Genomic DNA, 22,969 nt, shown 5'->3' on the forward strand with positions numbered 1-22,969 from the left:
ATCCACTGTCTGATTCCATCCATATAAAGTACCAAAACAGCAGGACTAACCTGCACTATTAGAGGTCAGGAGATGGTTACCCCTGGTGAAAAAGTGACTAAAAGGAACCCAAGGAGGCTTCTGGACACAGTTACATTTTGTTTCTTGATCTGGGTACTGTTTCTTAAGGTCTGTTTGGTATGTTAAGGCACTGTACACGTATGGTATGTGTACTTTTCTGTATACTTATCACATGTCAATTAAAAGGTTTAAAAATAATTTTTAAAAATTAAAATATAAACTCTACGGCAATCAGAAAAAAAAAGGTTGGCCAAGACTCTGATTTATCTTTTCCTGTATTTTTCCATTACAGTTACCAATTACTTTTTTCTCCCCGCCCCCCGCCCCCCCCCCCCCACAGCTGCGTTGGGTCTTCGTTGCCGCACATGGGCTTTCTCTAGTTGTGGTGAGCGGGGGCTACTGTTAGTTGCGGTGCGCGAGCTTCTCATTGCGGTGGCTTCTCTTGTTGCGGAGCATGGACTCTAGGCTCCCAGGCTTCAGTAGTTGTGGCTCATGGGCTCAGTAGTTGTGGCTTGCGGGCTCTAGAGCACAGGCTCAGTAGTTGCGGCGCACGGGCTTAGTTGCTCTGTGGCATGTGGGATTTTCCGGGACCAGGGCTCGAACCCATGTCCCTTGCATTGGCAGACGGATTCTTAACCACTGCATCACCAGGGAATTACTTTTATTGTTTAGATTAACATCCTTGTCCACAGACGTTATGTGATTCCTTGAAAGATTTTTTTTTTTTTTGGTAGTTTTAAAATGTGTGTTTCAAACGTTATTACACAATTCTGATTCTTTTCTCAAAAATAACTTTTGTTCTCAGTGAGAATGTTCTTTTTGAAGTTTTGGAACGAAAAGTCACTAACAGGCCACCTATTTCTCAGCACGATTCTATCTCTTGAGTGTTAGCGAGTAAATTGTATCTTCCTTTGCATGTGGGAGCTTGTCGTTTTACCATCTGCCTTCCCCAGTTCTCTTCCCTCTTATTAACTGGATGCATAACACAAATAACAATTTTTAACAGGCAGTGAATATTATTGCTTAGTTCAGAGAAAGAGCAGCAATCTGTTACTAATTTGGTAGATTTCCTAAGCTAGCCCCATACTCTGTTGTGCAATTTTCATTTATTTCGATGGAAATTTTTGGACATTTAAATATGTAGGTAGGGCCCTGAATAAACAGCACTGCTAATTTACCATTTGGTTTGTAGATGTTTTCAGTATTGGAAACTCAAATAACTTGAAAAACATGTTTCTTATATCAAAGCTAATCTACTTATCATGGGGCCTGTTGGCCAGATCTTCCCCCAAGAGATCCAGTCGTTTGCCTGTACACTTGTCTTAAAGAACTAGGATATATATATATATATATATATATATATATATATATATATATATTTTTTTTTTTTTTTTCAACAAGATTCCTCCAGACACTTATAAGGGAGAAATCAGGTCCCTGCTCATAGAGCAAAGAATAACAAATTCTTTCCTTCCCACATAAACTAGAGGATGGCCTGATTACTTGAAATTCTGGTGTGTTGTTAATGGAACATGAAGAACTGTCCTGCCAAACTTCTTAAATTACTCAATAAAAAGAACCCCTTCTCTAATTAAAAAAAATGATAAATAGTTACAAAAACTTGAGGCAACAAATTTGACTCTAAAAAGTTTTGTGTCAACCTCCTAAAAGAATGTCTCTAATAGGATAAGCTATGTTTTCTTTTCAAAGTGGAATTGATTCCCCTTATTAACTAACACAATATTAATTAACATCATAAAACAGTTGTATGTGGCTTTCTTTAATAAACAAGCTGAAAATAATAAGCCATGTTGGTCCCAGACATCTTTTCCCTCTGACGGTTACTTCCCTAATGCTAACTGCTATCATTAGTAATCGATTGAACTTTGTCAGCCAAATGAAAACATTTATAAGCTTCTTGGAGGTAGTGCTGTGGGCAGTGTCATTGATAGAGATTGCGCAGGGCAACTAATTTATAGAAGGCAGGGAGGGGAGGTACTGGCCCGTGTTAGTTGCCTCATTGTTGAACTAATATTGCCATCTTCTGGACTTATTATCCTATTGCATTGTATGGACCCTGACAGAAGTCAAATCAAACAATTTAAAAGTATGCTTTCTTTACTTTATACTTGAAAATCTTTTTACATAAGTGATATTACTGGGTCTGACTGAATCCCAGAGCTGGGAAGAATGTAATGCCTCATACCAATGTGACTATTTAAGCTGGTGGAATCATCCACCTAAACTTTGGAGAGAAAAACAATCTATTGAAATGACTGTATATTGACTACATGTGAAGCTGCATTATAACTGACCAAGGTAGATTTACATGCATAATTATGTTAAGAGTTCACCCATTTTATCCTGCCGTCTTAAACAGAATATCTCCATTTTTAAAGATATGTGCATTGTTTAGACAATAATGCCTCCATCAACTAAGCCTGCAGGCAAATCACAGGATACAGGTGGTACCTTACAGTTTTGTAGAATCAAGTGTGCTACTATAGCCTCCATTCCTGTCCCAGCTCTTGTCCTCTACCTCGACTTCTGTGATGTCCTCTCTGGCCTTGGAAAAATAGCTACAAGGTCACTGAGCTCTGGCCAAGCATCACACAGAAGAGTCAGGACCAGGAAGAAGAGGGAAAGGTGGTAAAGTGATAGTTTATCTGTTTTAGGGTCATGGAGACACTAAAATAGAATGTATACATCAAAATAGGATATGTGCACCAGAGAGCTAACTGTATAAGATGCCATATGTTTTGTAAAACATATAAATAAAAATGTAAAGACAAGCGTCTTTTATAGAGCTTGGAAATTTCAAATGGTATTCACAAATCAAATTTAGAAAACTAAATCCATATTCAAAATGTCAGTATAATTCTGTATAATTAATAAAATTTAAAAAACCAAAAGAATAACTTCAGAACGGTGAAAGGCCAACTTCCAAGGAAGTTTTGGATAATGCACATGTCACATGTGCTTCGAACCTGTAAATGCTTATTTACTTCATGATCTGTTATTAAAATTTGACAGGAGAAGCTGATACGGAGAGTGACGATGATGACGATGAGGATGACTGTAAAAAGTCCTCGATGGATGAGGTAGGTTTCTAGGGCTTGATTTCTGGTCACAGAAGCTTTCAGCTAACTTGCCCGTCCAGACTGCTCCCTCTGGATTGTAGTTCCTGATCGCTTTCCGCCATCTAGTGGTGAAAAGAGTTTGAAAACTGAAGATGCAAACTGGTCGCTAGAGGAACAAGCATTGCATTAAGCAAAATTCTCTATAAGGAACAGTGTTGCTGAGGCTGCCTTCCATCAAATGTGGTATGTTGAGAATGAATTCAAAATTTGTGGCCTCGGGCTTCCCTGGTGGCGCAGTGGTTGAGAGTCCGCCTGCCAATGCAGGGGATAGGGGTTCGTGCCCCGGTCCGGGAAGATCCCACATGCTGCGGAGCGGCTAGGCCCGTGAGCCATGGCCACTGAGCTTGCGCGTCCGGAGCCCGTGCTCCGCAACAGGAGAGGCCACAACAGTAAGAGACCCGCGTACCGCAAAAAAAAAAAAAAAAAAAATTTGTGACCTCCAACTGCCCGCTTCAATTTTTGAGGCAATTAAATGGATTGTCAATGGTCCAGAATCCAGAGAAGACATGAGGTTTGGAGAAATGTTTATAAACATGACATTAATTTCGTTGTTATAATTTTGACCCTTTTTTGGCTTATGGGGTCTTAGTTCCCCCACCAGGGATTGAACCCAGGTCTCCGGCAGTGGAAGTGCAGAGTCCTAACCACTGGACTGCCAGGGAATTCCCCATTGTAATTTTAACACCACTAGCAGTTATCTACTGACAGAAGCTCAAGCTTCCCAAATAACTTCATCAGCTCAGAAATATTCATTGCACAGAATCCAGAAACAAATCAAGGATAGGTCAATTGGAATTTTAAAACTTTGTTTTAGTCTTGTTCAAAAAGTTTAAACTGGATCTGCTTTCAAATATATTGGAAAGTATCTGTCTCAGTATTTGTATCTTTACATTTTAGTTAATACAGATAAATAACAAATAATAAGCTGTTCTCACATAATGTTCTTCCTCTTATAATTATTTCCTTTAATAGAGTCTAAATTTTTGATTAATTATGTTTCCCCACTAAATTTCAACTCAATATCCAGAAGGAAAACTGTTACAGAGTAGTTTTTCCAGAATTATTTCAATTGTGTAAACTTTTTGTCAGTGATTTTTGATCATTTTAAAACTGTCTTACTACCTGGATGGCCATTTGCAAATGAATATTTCCCAATTCACATTTAACCTTAATATTGCTACAGAAGTTTTCAAAAGAAACCATGTCTCCATGTATTTTCTCTTCTAAAAATGGGAGAAAATATTAGATCAGCCTACAGAGGTCTGTCCACACGAATACTGCAATATTGGCTTTCTTCTTTATTAAATACTTTATCAAAGTGGTATGTAATACATAATAGTAGCTAAAGTAACACCAGGTTTTACTATGTGCCAGATACCGTTCTGAGCTTTCACATAAATTAATTCATTTAATAATCACAAAAACCCTATATGCTGTTGGGACTGATTTTATCATAATTTTACAGGTGAGCAAGCTGAGGCACAGAACAGTTAAGTGACTTGCCCAAGAATGCACAGTTTCTAAGTGGTGGGCTTGGGATTTAAAATTAGACAGTCTGGCTCTAGACCCTGAGCTACTGACCTACACTGTTTTGGGCTGCTTGCCTAATAGGTGCCCAGGAGCCAGAAAGGGAGGGACAGAGGAAAGTTTGTAAAAAAAAAGCCATATACGTTTACCCATCCCCACCCACTTCCACCAGCAACCTTTTTTTATAACAGTTCGTGATTCAGCCAGTGGTCACCTACATACTCACTTTCATGTTGTACAGTGAATTCTTGATATGTAACTTCAGACATCACCTGTGGACTCCCTGCTTTGGCAGATGAGACACAGCTCAGGGCTTCTTAAACTTTGCTGTGCATTTGAATCACCTCAGTAAAATGCAGATTCTGGTTCAGGAGGCCTGCGCTCAGGGGGCTGAGAGGCTGCATCTCTCACAAGCTCTCAGGTGGTGCTGATACCGCTGGTCCCAGAGTGCCCCGGGAGCTGCCCCTAAACCTCCCTCCTCCCATCCCGCACTGTGTAACGTGAGGTGTTGCTTTTCCTTTCTCCCGTAATCCATTTTCTGTTGGCGATAACCGTTTTCAGAAGAGGCGTGATAATCTTCTGCTCTCTTGGGTCATTTGATCATTGCCCTGGGAAAACATAATGCTGACTCTGGGAACGTTATTTTTACTCCTGCTTCCAGGGGACTGCTGGGAGCGAGGCCATGGCCACAGAAGAGATGTCTAATCTGGTGAACTATATTCAGCCAGTCAAGTTCGAGTCATTCGAAATTTCAAAAAGTAAGTTTTCCCTGGAGAAAACCCCCTAATGTAGCATATGATAAGTATATATATATATATTTTTTTTCTTGATAAGTATATTTTAAACACAAGGTTATTAGACCAAAAAATGCGACCCTTATTAGAACTATTCTATGAAGTCTTGAGTATATGTGTGAATTTACTATCTGTTTTTTATATATCTAAATAAATATATATAACTATATGTAAGTATATTACATATATATATATATATATATAACCATATGAGAAAGTATTCCATGTTATGTTTTCCCAAACTTCTTAATAGAGCTACAGGCCATACGTGGTTATCTAAAAGATATTAGACCAGAGTACAGCTGACTGAGTATTTTACATTATTTTTCGTTTGTGACCACATGGGCATTCCATCAATTATATAAATGACAGTGTTGAAATAAACTATTTAACCATCCCCTCAAAAGGAAGCAATCAGAGACTTGATCAGTCTCAATATTGAATAGAAATAAAACCAAATCAACCAGTTCATCCACATTCCATTTGTTCAGCCTATGTTTTATATATTTAGGAGAATATATCATTAACTGCACATTACTTGGTGTTTTCCGCTCATCCAACTACCCATCCTTACTGCATGCAAATTATATATGTACATTATCTCTCCTCATACTAGAGAAAGGAGCCCTTTTATCAAATTGCCCTTTGTGTTTGCATGAACTGTAAAATACTATTAGGTTAATAGTAATGTAATAGGACAGTTTAGCTACTTTTATAAGCATATGCTCTTAAAAGCTGATTTTTTTTCTTAAACACAGCAGCCTCTTATAAAGGAGAGTTTTATAAATATACCAAACTCTAAGCCTCTACATTAACACACTTATGTATAATTGTATAATTTTGCCCAAAGAGTCTTAACTTAAATAACATATGGTATCTAGATCTCTACAACAAAGAATTTAACTTCCAATAAGATTTATACATAAAGATTTCAACAGTTTGTTTGATGTTGTAATTACTGGTGCTTCTTACTACAAGCTGTTCAATGTGAAGCATACTATAAAGTAGTTATTTTTATATTACTATAACTTCCTTTGGCTGTAAAACGAGTTTTCCTAATTCATGAGTCAAAAGCTCCCAGGCAAGTAGCTAAACTGAGAAGGGGCTGATACATTTAGGTCCTTAAGAACCTGGTGACAATATCACCAGCCAAAGATTTACAAACAAGTACTTTTCTCCCTGTGTTTTATATCATTTTCTCACTTTTTTCAAAAGAACACTGCACATATTTCACAAAGAACCTATTAAATTGACTTAATTTTAATTAGCAGTCACGCTTAAGATAGTCATATGAAAGTAGAATTTTGATGGACCAAAATAAGAGAAGTAAAGGTTTCCTTTAGAGTCAATTAAATTGGGGAAGGTGACGAGGTGGATAAAGGAGAAATCTGGGAATGACTAGGAAGAAGAATGAGGCTTTAATTATGGAAAGTGGGCATCAAAGAGGAAAGAAGCTTCAAGGTAACTCAGTTTAAATCACCAAGCTCCAGATAACACATCTCAGTCTGTATGTAACAGTGTGATTTCTTTCTAGTTGGGAAGAAGACAGAGAAGCTGTTTGACTCTTAGTCTTTCTAAACTAAGATAACTTTGTTTGGTTTCTCTCACTCTAATTAGAAGCTTAGCTTTCACTTTCAAGATGTTTCTCTGTGTCCAAGAATATTGAGCCCTCTAGTACATTCACCTCTACAGCCTCTGTCATCTAATCTGAAAATGAGGCCATCAGACTGAAAAATGTCCAAGGGTCCTTCTGCTTTAAAATAACAAAATTCTTATGTCAAATTAGTAGTTTCTAAAGGGTCTCTACAAACGTGAGGCAATGACAGTGTGGGTATAAAAGAGAGTCAGCATCTAGCAGGAATGTACACACGGTCTGTATTGTTAATTCTCAGTGATGGCTTCCAGAAAGCAATCTGAATGGATTTAGAGCAACAGATTCCCACAGGGCCCCTGCTCTTTTGACAAAACAGCTTTCCTGGCCACACTCTCCAAGTCTAAAATTCATTTTCCCACCCTAACGCCACCAGGTCCCTAACTTGCCCAACACCTGACCCAGGTAGCAAATATTAGAAGAGACAAAACTAAGACTTGACTTTTGTTACAGGTAAATAGTCCACTGAAAACAACATTAAATATAAAAGTTATTTGAGGATTCTTTGCCATCAACTTCACAGAACATTTGCCTACATTTTATATGCTATCATTTATAATATTGAATTTTATTTCTCACTTTTTGTTGTTGTTGTTGTTAACTCAGAAAGAAACAGAAGCTTCGAAATGTCTTCCTTTGTGGAAACCAAAGGACTTGAGCAACTTACAAAGTCTCCAGTGGAATTTGTAGAGTATCCTTGATTTGACGGACATCTGCTGAATCGGCAAGAGTGAAGTCGTGCTATTTGTTTAATTTTTTGTCTTTAATAAAGGAGAAAGGTGCGTAAGATGGCTTAAGTCTGTCACCTGGGCAATAAATAGTTTCAGGTTTCATATGTAATGGTGAATGGGATAGTCTGGCATGTGGAAAAGAGAACTGGCCTTGGAGTAGAGGAAGCCCAGATTTCCAGGATACCTTCAGAACACCAACCTCTTTATCCCTTGGTAATTTGCATAATCCTTCTGAGTTTTCTCACCTGTAAAACAGAAATGATGATAACAGCTTTATGGCTTGCTGTTGGGTTATGGACAACATATGTAAAATGTGTGTGTATGCTTTATGCATATGTAAAATATGATAGGTATAAAGTGTATATATTATATGTATATAATATAGACATGTTTTTGGTGTCTCACATCCTTACATGTAATAGATGTCCAATTGAAAAATAGTTGGGATGATGATGATAATATAAATTACTAATAATGGCTTTATTTGATACTCCTGACAACCAAAAATTTTTAACTTTATCCCTGAATCAAAATGAAATGACACAGATCTTTAAAATTTTTTCATAAAGCAAATATTAAATGTCCCAAACAACCCAATTTCATGAAAGTCCTATAATAAAAAAGTCACCTTTAAAACTCATCAACAATAGAGGAAACAAGTGTAAACTCCATAAGCAAAGTGACAGTATATCATGATCATTAGTATTCATCAAGTACTAACTATGTGATAGACCTTTTGTTATATGTCTTATTTACTCCTTACAATAGCCGTATAATATAGGAATTCACATCTTTTATAGATGAGGAAACTGGAGCACAGAAAAGGGAAATAACTTGTCCTGAATCATACAGCTAACAAGTTCCAGAATTTAAGTTTCAAACTCTATTTGGCCTAACTCCCCTGCCGAGCTCAGAACCTGAGCTAACCTCTACCAAACTTGGTAATAGAAATAGTTGTGTTTTAAAGACATAGCATCCTTCAATAACTAAAAGGTTCTCAGGATGGAAAACTGATGATGGTAGGAACAAAAATATGAGACAAGGTCAAAACCTTCTGTGCTATATTTACCTTGTTATCAATCATAAAGAGTACCACAGTCTTGGCCAATAGCATTCCCTGAGAAGGTTAAGAAAATGAGCAGAGAGCATTTCAAAAATAGCCGTACAGTTCATGATATCTGCTTCTGCCAAGCACAATATCAACCTGTCACGTGACTTGCTATGCTTGGACTTCCTCATGTGTCCTTAATTGCTAAGCCAGTCCTTCATAATCTCCACAAAATCACATTGACTCAACCATCTTTGCACCTCATTAGTTTTTACCCACAGGGCTCTGCAAAGGTGATGCTACATTTCTATTATAAAAGCACATTTATTCAGTTTGTTCAGAAAGCTTTTTACCTATTTCACCCACCAGCCCAGTGAGATCATCAATCTTTAATTTATTTCCCCAATGGAGAAAGATGGGAGGCAGCTTCTCAGCTAATATTATTGGCTAATTCTTTTTATAATTGTATTCACTACTTAACATGATGGTCCAGATATAACAAAATGCAGCTTAGCAGGATATATCCAAAAGGAACACGTGTGGATTCATCCAACTACATGCCCCAGCTCTTCTGGAATGCAGGCTGCCAAATGGTTGCACTTAATTTCCAAACAGTGGGTAAGTAGCACAATTAATGTTCATTTCCTTTCTATTATAAAGGCACATTTCCTCGTGGCTTTATAACCATTCCCAAGGAGAAAAAAACTGCCAGACTTGACTGAAAAAACAAACAAAAGCACATTTTCATAAAGGAAATATCATTGCAAAAAAAAGTGAATGTTGAAAATTGAGAAATTGTCTTCAATGGTTTATAAACAAGTCTTTATTTCTACTTGTTTTGCATTATTTTCAAACAAAAACTTTTATACTTTTTAAAGTAATATGTATTTATTATAGAAAATGTAAAAAAAAAACTATAAAGAAAAGAATAAAACTGCGAGGACTGTTACCACTCAGAAATTCAACATTGTTAACTTTTGGCATTGTAATCTGTAAGTTTTTTGCATATGCATATACATGCTTTTTCACTTAATAACTTGTTTAAATATATATATATCTTTATATATATTTAAATGTGATACAGAATCATGAATTTTAATAGCTGTATATTAAGCACATCTCACAATTCACTAAAACCCATTTCCTATCACTGAACATTAGGGTATTTTTTTCCTACTATAAATAGTGCCCTGAGAACAGCCTTGAATATAAATTGTCAAGTCTATCTCCTAATGTTCTTTTGGAACAGTTCCTGAAATAGAATTAAAAGAAGTGAAAGTTTTAAGAACCTTTGTGCACAATGCCAAATTGTTCATCAAAAATGTTGCACTAGATTTCTCCTCCATCAGCAATGTATAAGTTGTTCCCTCTCACTTGAGATCTTGGTTAAGTATTATAATTAAATAATAATAATAATAATTCAGAAAAATATCTCCTTGTTTTTTATTTCATTCCTTTGATTATTTTTGAGGTTGAACATTTTAAGTATGTGTTTTGATTTTTACATTTCTGCTTTTATGAATTGACTATTCAGGACTCTTGTCAATTTTTCTATTCATTTATAACAGTACTTTTTATATAAAGGTCATGTTGCCTTATTTTGTGAAACAGATGAGATCAGGTTGATTAATGTTTTATTTTATGGAATCTTGGTTTACTGTCATGATTACAGGCTCCACACCCAATGATCCATCCATATTTACTCCTATTTCTTTCATGGTTTCTTTTTTATCTGTAATTTAACCCTTTCATCCATGCAAATTTAATTTTCATGTATAATCTCAGTAAGAGATCAAACTGAAATTACAATTTATTAGATGTAGCCTTTTTATTTTTAAAAAATTTATTTATTTATTTATTTTTGGCTGCGTTGGGTCTTCATTGCTGCCTGCGGGCTTTCTCTAATTGTGGAGAGTGGGGGATACTCTTCGTTGCGGTGCATGGGCTTCTCATTGCAGTGGCTTCTCTTGTTGCAGAGCACGGGCCCTAGGAGCATGGGCTTCAGTAGTTGTGGCTCGTGGGCTTTAGAGCACAGGCTCAGTAGTTGTGGTGCATGGGCTTAGTTGCTCTGTGGCATGTGGGATCTTTCCGGACCAGGCCTCCAACCCGTGTCCCCTGCATTGGCAGGTAGATTCTTAACCACTGCGCCACTAGGGAAGCCCCTAGATGTAACCTTTTTAGTTGTTAATTTGGGTACATTTTTTCAATGTATAGTCTTCTCCATTAATAAATTTTTCACCTTCCTGGAGCCAATAACTTATTGTTATTATTGTAATATTTAATAATATGGTTTAATACGTGGAAGTGGAAACTCTTCATGGCTATTAACGTTCAATTCTTCTTTCCTTGACAGTGGGATTCTTTTTCCAAGTGAATTTAGTTTGTTATTTTCTCCCCCACTGAAAAGAAAATGAGATTTTGATTAAAATCGCATTAAATTTATATTAGTTTAATTGTTATGTTCCCCTCCCCCCCACTGGAAAAAAATGAGATTTTGATTAAAATCCCATTAAATTTATAAATTCATCTGAAGAAAACTGACAACTTCTAATTTTTAGGGGTTTTTGTAATCACAGAAAATTATTATATCTAGTTTCTCAACAAAATCACTTGTCTTCATTAGAGGTATAGTTTCTTTAGATTAAATCCTTTTTTTAACATTACATTTTTCACAGATTGTTTCTGGATATTGATATTTGTATATTTATTTTATAAATAAATGTATTTTATAAATGATCATCTTCCTAAACTCATAATAGCCTATTTTGCCAGTAGATTTTATTGTTTTTTTCATATACACAATTATAATAATTTAATCACATCTACTTTTTCCCCCTTCTTAGTGCCTTGGACTGACCATTGTAAAATAATATTAAATAATAGTATTAAGAGTGGGCACTTCCTTTTCATCTTAACACTAACAGGAATTTCACATTGTGATACCAATGAGTAGATGCCGGCTGTGACTTTGAGACAGCTAGTCTTTTACACACTAAAGGAATCTACACTTGCCTTAAGTGACAACAGTGTTTTAGGAATTTATGTTGAATATTATTAAATGTCTCTTTGACATCTATTGGGATGATCGTATGCTCATTTCTTCTTTTGTGAGAAATGTGATAAATTATATTAATATATCTCCTAATATGTAAGTATCCTTTTGTTTCCAGGATAAATTCTACTTGCTTGTGTATTATTTTTTAGAACATATGTTTTGCTAATTAATTTTTTAGACTTTTAAAGTTATTTTTTTTAAATATGATAAGTCCATCATTTTCTTTTTTTGGTACTCTGTCCAATTTTGGTATCATAGTCATAATACTTTAAAAAATGAGAGATAAAATTTCACTTATTTTCCCTGCTCTAAAAATGGTTTGTTACATGGAACATTGGAATGATTCTACCATCTCTTCTTTACTGTCCACCTAAATAGACTCAGATAATATGGAGGAAATTGACAGTTTCCCAGATTCCTTATGACTTTAAAGTATTTTTTTGTTTGTTAAGCTCTAGCAATTGCAACAAACGTAGACATTTATTTCATACATTGACTGAGTCTTAGCAAAACTTTGACCAGGAATCTTTGTCCATTAGAAACTAGTCAGTGTGTGATTAGATACTGGTAGTAAATAATCAAAGAAATGAAAAATTTTAAAAGAAAATCTTTTTTCTTTCTTATAATTGAAAAAAGAAGAATGTCACCACTGTTGGTGAAGTATGAAGAAGTCCATCCTCAAAAACATGGATTGGAGGTTTAAAGTGATTTAAACTTTCTGAAGGGCATCTTAGCAAGAATTATCAAAAAACTTTTCCAATATGCATATTTTCTGACCTAGAAATTTCACTCCTAAGAACATTGTTAATGATGGCTTCAAAGATTTCATCACAACGATGTTCATCAAAACATTATACGTAATGACAAAAACTTGGAAGAGAGGAGGCTGTTATAAACCGTGTATTCAGACATATGTATTCAAAAGAAGTTTATACAGTTGTTAAAATTAAAGCAGACGAATATTTAATGAAATGGACATACTGCATTTTCAAAATATATCTGAATTAGAAAAACAGGATATATACCAACCTGTTGGTAGTGGTTTACCTCTGGATTTGGAGATGACGGCTCAATTTCTTTTTCTTGTCTGTATTTCCTGTTTCTATAACGATTAAATCTTTATTTTTAAAGGAGGAACAAAAGTGGACTGTAATACAATCTTGCTTTCTTGCTCCAAGTATAAATACAGTCACAATAAAGTTTGTGTTTTTGATATGCAGACCTGGCTATGCAAATAAACATGGGGATGTATGAATACAATGGGAAAAGTGGCTACAGACTGAAGCCAGAATTCATGAGGAGACCTGACAAGCACTTTGATCCATTCACCGAAGGCATTGTGGATGGGATCGTGGCCAACACTTTATCTGTTAAGGTATGTGCTACCCTATCACACAATTGTACCCAGCAAAAGTCTTCAACATCACCTATTTTGTATAAAGTAGTTCAGTCATGAAGAATTTAATTCCCAGGAAAGTCTTCACTTCTTTCTTACATTTTTTTCTTCAAGGACTAAATCTGAATTAGCAGTTTTCAAAAGCTACATGCATGAAGTAAACGGACTAAGCCCCACTTTTAATAGGATAAAAATCAGACCCCAAATTAATAAAACAAGTTGGTGAGATTCACCATGGCTTGTCCTTTCTTTTGGTGTAAAGATCCCATGGTGAAATTTACCACGAAAATTACTGACTTATACTGAAGAAATCTTCTGGTCTTTGCCCCCCACCCACCCATTAGTCCTAGGAAGATAGCCAAACTGAGCAAAATTAGAGAAGAAGTATTCTCTCAATAAATTGTTAAATATTGAATAAAAGCTCTCAAGTTACCATAGCATGGCTTTTGAAAATCTATCAGAGTATTCAGGGAGTAATTCACGTAGTAATGATATTAAATGCGTAGTAGTGATATTAAATACAAGAATCATGTCATTAAGCATACATCTGACCCTCAAAAAATTAATTCCAAATGATTTCTGCAGTCTTTGAAATTGATGTTACAGGAGATACAATTTTTTTTTAGTTGTGAGAAAACATTTTTAATACTATGAATGGGAAATCATTTTTATAAAGAGCTTTTTACATGAATCCTATAAGCCTGTGGTTGTTGTATTTAAGTTGCATTTACATTTTAAAGTTTCATTTCTTTTCTGTTTAACTGGATAAGTGCAGAACTAAGAAACATTTTTTAATCGGGCATAAATTCAATTTTCCAATTGACCCTAAACTAAAGGCATATAAAAAACTGTGCAAAAAAAAATGCTCTGTCACAATTTCACTAATTTATATCTACCCTAATCTTGCTGAGCCCATTTTACTTTAAAATTTATGTTATTTACACCAATGATTAAAAATAAAATTGCAATGAAGTGTCTCACAGTGATATCATTTGAAATTATTTCGCACTGTATATCTGCAGAGTGAACTTGGCAGAATCAGAGCTTCAAGATTATATTTAGTTTAGGAAATTGTTTTCAGCAGAGGATGTTTAATTCCTGTCAAATTTAAGATAAACTCTTAAGTATCACACACTGATAAAATGTTATTTTTAGAATCCTTGTCAATTGTAGTTATAGTTGGGTCCACTTAAAAATATTTTGACAAAATAATAATCTTTTGTCCTCGTTTGTTAGCTCATCTTGTTTTATATGTTTGCTTGCATATTTATTTTTTCTTGAAAATTCCACTATGACAATGTAAGCAATTATAAACAATGACATAGAGACAAGATTATAAACAATGACATAGAGAAGTTGAGGGGAAACAGTTGAGTCCCAGGCAGGTGTACACTGCTGCTTGAGTCCAGAATGGAGACAGTGTTCTGGAGATGTCAGTGTCCTCTGAATGGACAGGCTGTGATGCATCAGAGACCTGCAGCTGAGTCCTGCCTTCAACATTACATCTGGAGCCAGGATGTGGCTCACTTCCGCCTAGTACTACCTTTGTTTTGAACCCCTGACATAGACTTTATCATGCCAAAATGGACTTGTGAGCTCCAGTGGTGTTCCATCATCCTATTTTACTGAGGAGAACATTGAAGCTCAGTGTCATTAATTTAGTTAAGGACTCTGCTTTAATCAAACTCTTAAGTACACAACATCTTTGATGCATCTGAATTCCCAATGTGACTCATCGCTTAACTTGGAAGTTTCAAACATGTTGTAAAATGTCAGCTAAGTTGTTCTTAAGAAGAACCTGAAATTAAACAAAGAGATTGTTGCCTGCAGGTCTCATGCACCCAGGCAAAGAGAACATTCAGGAGAAATGAGTTGTCCGGGGGTAAATTCAGACAGCCTCTTCCTCATGGCTTTCTCTCTATCTTGTATGGCATCTCTGGCCACATCAGCATATAGCTGCCTTTGGCCTCACTCAGCCTCTGATGGCCATCCTCAGGCCGCCACTGTGTCTCATTTCTGGCCCAGCCACAATCTTGGTAATTTTGTCCCTTTCACCAGCCAGAGCTCAGAAAGTGAAGGTTTGTCAACAAGACAACCCAGATCAGATCTCTGGGTCTGCTCCATCAGCACTTGCTTTCTTGCTCCCCTCTCTGTTAAAGCAGAGGACACCTCAGAGTCTGAAAATTCAGTTAGAAAAAGAAGCAGACGTGGGAGACATTTTATGAACATGTAATTTTAAAATCTCGTTTAACTCCACAATATTCATTAATTTTATAGCTAGGCAAAGGATACCCACTACTGTGTGGATGGCTAACCAGGTGAGGTTAGGAGTGATGATAAATTGGGCTTAATGGTTTAAGGTCATTATTTGTTTTCAGTATTTTTTTTATCATCATTGTGGCTTTTTATTTAAAGTGTAACAGCTTTGAGAATTGGAATAGCATGATGTTATAACCACTCTTTCAAGTCGAATTTTATGAACAAGAGGAAGTTTTTTAAATGCTAGACTTTCTAGTGTGTTATGTTTTAAATTTGTACTCTTAAATGACCTTTTAATTTCATTTACAATCATGCTAAAATGAGAATTTTTTTCTCTTATAACATTTTTAAGTATTAGAAAAACATTTATATTCAGATAAAGGCTCTACAGATCAACCTTTAACATTTAATAGATGTATCTCTCAAATGCAAAGGCATAATCTCATCAAACTTTTGATACTTGTTCATTTACTTCCTCCTATAAAACTTTGTCTTATTAATTGACTTCTAACCTCAGCATTTTCAGTATTCCTCTACAAATTCCTTAACGGAAAAAGAAATCATATTTGTACTCTGGTTTCTATTTTATTTTGATTATGGTTCAACATTCACCATCAGCATTTGTACCTCCCTAAAGTATTCTTTTATATCATTGTTATTCATTTATCAAGAGTTCCTTTTTTATTACTTCCTAGATTATTTCAGGTCAGTTTCTCTCTGATAAGAAAGTCGGGACTTATGTGGAAGTAGATATGTTTGGTTTGCCTGTGGACACAAGGAGGAAGGCATTTAAGACAAAGACATCACAAGGAAATGCTGTAAATCCTGTCTGGGAAGAAGAACCCATTGTGTTCAAAAAGGTTAGTCTAGTGTCCTTAATATGAGATGTTACTGCATCTTCTAGGTGTTTTACACTGGGGAAAAAATAAAATGAGGAATTATTGGTTACTTCATTTGGGAATTTACACATTAATAATGCAATAGCATTTTCAAAGGTATGTTAAAAGCTATTCAAGATTTCCATGAGTTACTTTTTTGGATTTTTCATAATTGCATTGTAAATCAATTAATTCTAGGATACCTCATTTGGAAGGCCAGAATAAGATATAAATTTAACTCATAGCCTCTCATAATACAAGTGATAAATGATATGTTTTCACTATAATTCAAATGAAGTAGAGTGGGAAGTAGGGAATAATATGGTAGCGGAGAGAAAGGAAGTCCATATTTCCTTTAAAAAGTATATTAATTAAACTCCCTAGAATCTCCAGCCACTGGTGCTGGTCTTTGTAGCTTGTCTGGAGTCTGTCTGATAGAGTTAAAATCTTTTATATTCAACTGGGCTTTCCCTCTGCCTTCACCAGAAAGCAAATCATTTTCACACATGCTTCACACACAAAGGGAGATGCTAAGTCTAGTAGAAAGTAGAGTGGATACTTACCCTTTGCTTTTTTTTTTTTTTTCGGTATGTGGGCCTCTCACTGTTGTGGCCTCTCCCGCTGCGGAGCACAGGCTCCAGACGTGCAGGCTCAGCGGCCACGGCTCATGGGCCCAGCCGCTCCGCAGCATGTGGGATCTGCCCGGACCGGGGTACGAACCTGTGTCCCCTGCATCAGCAGGCGGACTCTCAACCACTGCGCCACCAGGGAAGCCCACCCTTTGGTTTTATCTGGCCAAAATATCTACAAAGGCAGTCTTTTGTGGAGAGAATATCTATGGTAAAGGTCTCTGTGCCTCAGGGTTTTTTTTTTTAATAGGCTAATTGGATTTAATAATACCGTCTGCTTCATAGAGTTATTATAAGTATTCCCTAATGCACTGAAAACATTTAGAAAATATCGAACACACTGAAAATAGTCAATAAATGTTAGTTTGTTTATGTTACCAAAGAAATAAATATTTAAGGATACAATTGGCCTCATGTTCTTGACATGGGATATGTGTACTCCATATGTTTTACACTGGGGGGAAAAAAGTGAGCAGTACTTTTGGCTAATTTGGGAATTTACAAATATATAAATCAATCCCATTCTGAAAGTTATCCTTGAAAGTTACTTTTTAATTTTTGCTTTTGCTCCAAAGTATAAAAGTAATTTGCTTTGAAAATATAATAGTGAATGCTCAAACAGTGATAAAACCACCAGCTCTTTGTCTCTAAACATAGAACTTTTGTCATTTCTACCTTGAGAATGTTCATGTCAAAAGAAAATGGTCTATTTGTTGAACAGATTCCTCATTTGGACAAGGTGAGGAAACATAGATGAAGCCATATCTCTGGTAATCCTTCTCTTTTTGAAAATCTAAATTATAGACCACCAACTTTTTATCAATTTGCTCAGTAGAAACTTCTTGGATTTGGAAAAGTGGGGCCAGTTTAAATAATACCTTTCTAATTCTTTCTTGCAGTTGCTCCTTCTTGTAACCACATGTACTGTTAATGTCCTATAGGTAGTTCTTCCTTCTCTGGCCTGTTTGAGGATAGCAGTTTATGAAGAAGGAGGTAAATTTATTGGTCACCGAATCTTGCCAGTACAAGCAATTCGACCAGGTATGGATAGCGTGGTGAGAAACTTTTTATCAAAGTTGTTGAGAAAACCATCACTGCCTTACATGATTGTTAAAGAATGATCTAGGAATCCATTTGTTGCTTTGGTGTTTTGTTACATAAAAAGGACTATAAATTTATGTATTTAAATCTGGCAGTTTTATGTTTTTGTGACATGCTATGATCAGTAGGCAAGTCAACTCTTGCCAGTTAATTATGTGTAACAAACTATCTGAAGATTCAAAGGCTTATAACAAGTGTTTTATCTTCATGCTCACAGGTCTGTGGGGTGGCGGGGTTTGGCAAGTCTCAGCCATGTAGCTGTGCTTTAGGCTGTGGGCTGGGCTTAGGTCTTCCCACATCTGCTCATTCAGGGGCCCCAGCTGAAGGAGCAGTGGCGCCCAGACATCTCATGGCAGCCCAGTGGAATGCATAAGGGCACACCTGTTTCTGCAAGTGCATTTTAAGCCTCTGCTTGTACTACATCACTAACATCCCATTGTCCAAAGCAGGCTGAGCCCCAAGGCAAGAGATCATATACAAGGGATAAATTTGGACCAATAATTCAATGTATGACATATGGTTTCAAATTCTCTCTTGTGGGGATAAACATGGTGAAAGGAAAAATAATCAGCATCAACATTGTTTTCCTGTCTGATGAGAAAAATAGTACCCTACCACTCAAAACCATATGATTAAAATAGAAAGAAGTGAGCTGTTTGTCACCCAAAGTCACTTAAAATAAACACACATGTCAAATAGATGTTCCTGTGTTACAAGAAAATATGATGCGTGGTATGATGTCACCCTCCAGGCTATCACTATATCTGTCTGAGGAATGAAAGGAACCAGCCTCTGATGCTGCCAGCTCTCTTTGTCTACATAGAGGTGAAGGACTATGTCCCAGATACATATGCAGGTAAACAACCTAACTCAAAAAGATATTTCCATCTGGGGTCATCCATATTTTTGTGACTTAGTGGAAAGCAAAGTGGACCAAACAAAGGCAGGAGATTCTGGCCTCAGAATTACCTCTATGTTTGTATGCATGTTTAGAGGTAAATTGATCAAGCCTTTGTGAATAAATTGTAGTTTAATTTAAGACCCCATAAAGTATTGACCATTTTTATCCATTGGGTAATATGATTCTCATGGACCCAGTACTTTCTAACCAATGCTACCTGATACTATACAGTCTATCTAGGCCTGTGCAATGAATTTGCCTTCAGCCAGTTTTAGAACCCTGATCCTTTCCACGGGTGAAATCCTAAATTAGAGGAATTAATTTACGATGATGTCAACCAGGAATCATAAATTTAAATGCTTATACTGTCAAGTGGCCTGAGTGCAAGATACTGGGGAGTGGTGGAGACTCTGGTAGTCTTGGAGCACATGCCCCATCCAAAGATGACAGCTATAACTCACTCCAGCTAGATAGTATCATGTGCAAATGAGACCCATATTGCCAAGTCATTGAGTTTTTCAACAGTTTGGAAAGCAGTCTTTTTATGTGAAATGTCTCCATTATGAAACACCATTTGGCCCAAATAAGACAGGTGTGTGGGCCATTGCTGGAATGGATGAAACACTCAAAAATAAACTATAAAATTTGGAGTATTGAGGCATCCTGAGTTGGAGCTTGTCCAGTTTGGCTCTCAGAGATGACTTCCTTTGAGTTCTCTCTTCCTGAGGGCTCAGCAAAGGGTCCTCACTCTTGTCCATTTCCAAAATGTTGGATAGATAAGTAGATAGTCATATGGGCAGATGGAAGGATGGAAGATGGATGGTGAATCAGTAAATGGATAGGTAAGTAAATAGATAATGAACAAATGCATGGATGGATGGGTAATTGAATGGATGGATGGATTGATGGATGGTGGATAATCAATGTCTCCAGGACCTTTGGATCTAAAATGTCTCTTCCCTATTTAGATGTGATTGAAGCTTTGTCAAATCCAATCCGATATGTGAATCTGATGGAGCAGAGAGCTAAACAACTGGCAGCTTTGACGCTGGAAGATGAAGAAGAAGTAAAGAAAGAGGTGAGAGGGTGTTCTAGTTTTGGGCACAGCGTGAAGCATGATTACCACATCTTGTTGCTGGCTTTGCCTACATAACATCACCCCTCAGGAGAAGAAAAGAACACATTGGAAAACCACTTTGATGGAGTTCAGCCTCATCTCCCAAAACATCTATATGACACCCTGAATTTTTCGTATTTCATTCTCTTTTGGCATTCTGTGGCCACCACCAGCATCTTATTTTGTGATCACATTAAACAGTACACATCTTGCTGTTTCAGGGGAAAGTTTCTAGATAATTTCATGTCGATTAAAGGTGAATAAGGCACTTAAAAAAGAAGATGATCATCAAGTTATTTGGTGTTTTCTTTTGTCTTTAATTTAAAGTACAGGGTTTTCAAAGTGCTTTTGTGATTTCTTACAATACATAAGGTACTTAACACAGTGCCTGGTGTGTAGTGTGAGCCATAAAGTCACTACTATTATTACTGTATATATATGTATTATAATACATATTCCCAAAATAATTGGTGTATTATTCTAAATTAGATGTCACTATGCAAAGAATAATTAAGGAAGGTTCTAGAAATAATAGAAGTAAGTTTAAAAATATGAAGCCTCTGTGTAGACTGAAATAGAATTTAATGATTATTGGAGATGACAGCAATATTACAAATAGTGATAGAAACTAGCTATTTTCATATTTCATTTGAATGTTCAGAGGTTAAATTCAGGGAAACATGAGAAAAATGGAGAGTTATCAGTATAGAAAAGAAAACCTTGAAAATTGTTTGGGTAACTATAACTAATAGCAAGTCCGTTAAAGTTGACAATATTTATTAAATCATCTTTTTCTTATTCCAAAAGAATAAAGAAACCTAGACTTATCATAGAAAATTTTTAAAATAAAAATGAGAAAAGAAAATCCCAAATAATTCACCTATAATCCAAACACCCAAGCCACCCAGAGATAACACTGTAAATATGGGGTATATATGTAGCTCATCTTTTTATGCACAATTAGTACTTTTTCATAAAATGGGATAATATTCACGATCTGTGTTTTAACCTTTTATTTCCACCTAATGCAAACATTTTGCATGCCTTAAAATATTCTTCTACATGACTTTTAATAACTTCATAATGTTCTATCATACATATGTACATAATTTATTTTTCCAATCTCCTATTGTTGGATATTTTAAGTGCTTCACTATTTTAAACAGATCTTCAGGGAACATCACATAAATATGTTTTTGAGCACATTTATGATTATTTCCTTGTTTTTTGTATAGAATTTTAGAAATTTTTGATCTAAGATGTTGAGTTAATTGAACATGAGAAAAAATGAAATGTAAAAAAGAAAAATATTTAACATCAGAGTAAAATTTTCTGGGCTCTTATTTATACTGCAGACATCATATCCTATAGAACCAATAAATACATATCATCCTCTCTGATGAAATTTAAAGTTAGACTGGAAAGTTTTATAAATAATGTTTTCTGTTGTATGCAGTATTATAGGGAAATTTTACACTGCTGGAAAATTATGCCTAATGGTAGACATGAATTTACTTCCAAATTAGTAGTTTGGGATTAACAGATACACACTATTATATACAAAATAGATAATCAACAAGGACCTACCGTATAGCCCAGAGAATTCAATATCTTGTAACAACCTATAATGGAAAAGAATCTGAAAAAGAATATATATATACATATACATGTATATGTATAACTGAATCACTTTGCTGTACACCTGGAACTAACACAACATTGTAAATCAACTATACTTCAATTTTTTTTTTAAAAAAAAAGCTATTTGGGGAGAATGTAATACTAATGGTTATAAAAATACAGAAGTAGAATTTTAGGTCAACATTATTTTTGTTTCTTCTCTAAAAATGATGGTCATAAGGATTTTCAGTAATGCTGATTAAACTCAAAGAATATTTGAACATTTGCAATTTTAGAAATAATTTTAGAGGCACTGAATCACATTGATTCCATATGGCAATAGAGAAAATACAGTTTTTTCCTTTGAAATGTCTAAACCCTTAACTGATCTCATTTTTAAAGCTTGAGAATAAAGTCATTTGCCCTACCATGTAATGCTGGGAGAGGAAAGTCATTTCACACCTTTGAACACCAGTATGCCCTTTATCTTGTCTTGTAATAATGTAAGTTTGTTTGAATGAGGCCACTGAAAATAAGTAACTGGTTTTCTCAAAAGAAAATTATATCTAGGACATGGCAGGCACTGGAGACACTATTTTAGCAGCAAAGACTTTTTTAGTATAATCCTTTTAACTTGGTAGTTATAAAGGTCATTTCTATTTGAAAATGAAAGACTTTGTTGGACTACAAAATATTCCCAGAATTGAAACAGTCTAATAAATTATCTTCATAGAGTACTTTGCAAACCAAATAAGTAGGAAAGTTGAAAATTCCCCCATGCTTTGAACAGCAGACATTTGTTTCAGATCATGTGAAATAGATAGATAGGTAGATAGAATTACAAATATATATATATATATAATTCCAGTATATAATTGGAAGTTAAGGGATAACAGAGATTTGAGTTGCTGGATTTATTTTGTCTCTTTTAAAGTCACAATTCAGGATGATGTGTTAGTAAAGTCATAGAAGGTTGCCTAATCTGAATCATAACAAAGGCTTTATAATATTTAGTTATTTCTCTAAATAAAATATTGTTTAAAAACAAAGAAACAAAAAGCC

At 35.4% G+C, this 22,969-nt stretch overlaps 1 protein-coding gene across 1 annotated transcript in view; it reads left to right on the forward strand.

The window, feature by feature from the left end:
* PLCB1 (phospholipase C beta 1) overlaps window positions 1-22,969 on the forward strand; it is a 699,731-nt gene that overhangs the window by 565,016 nt on the left and 111,746 nt on the right. The window contains 9 exon segments of the mRNA XM_032606422.1: window positions 3,094-3,161; window positions 5,389-5,485; window positions 7,779-7,863; window positions 9,445-9,569; window positions 13,227-13,381; window positions 16,357-16,521; window positions 18,110-18,209; window positions 19,021-19,125; window positions 20,139-20,248. Of these exon segments, the coding sequence (XP_032462313.1) occupies window positions 3,094-3,161; window positions 5,389-5,485; window positions 7,779-7,863; window positions 9,445-9,569; window positions 13,227-13,381; window positions 16,357-16,521; window positions 18,110-18,209; window positions 19,021-19,125; window positions 20,139-20,248 (1,010 nt within the window).

This window comes from Phocoena sinus, chromosome 15 (assembly GCF_008692025.1).
Source record: "Phocoena sinus isolate mPhoSin1 chromosome 15, mPhoSin1.pri, whole genome shotgun sequence".
Taxonomy (NCBI): Eukaryota; Metazoa; Chordata; class Mammalia; order Artiodactyla; family Phocoenidae; genus Phocoena; species Phocoena sinus.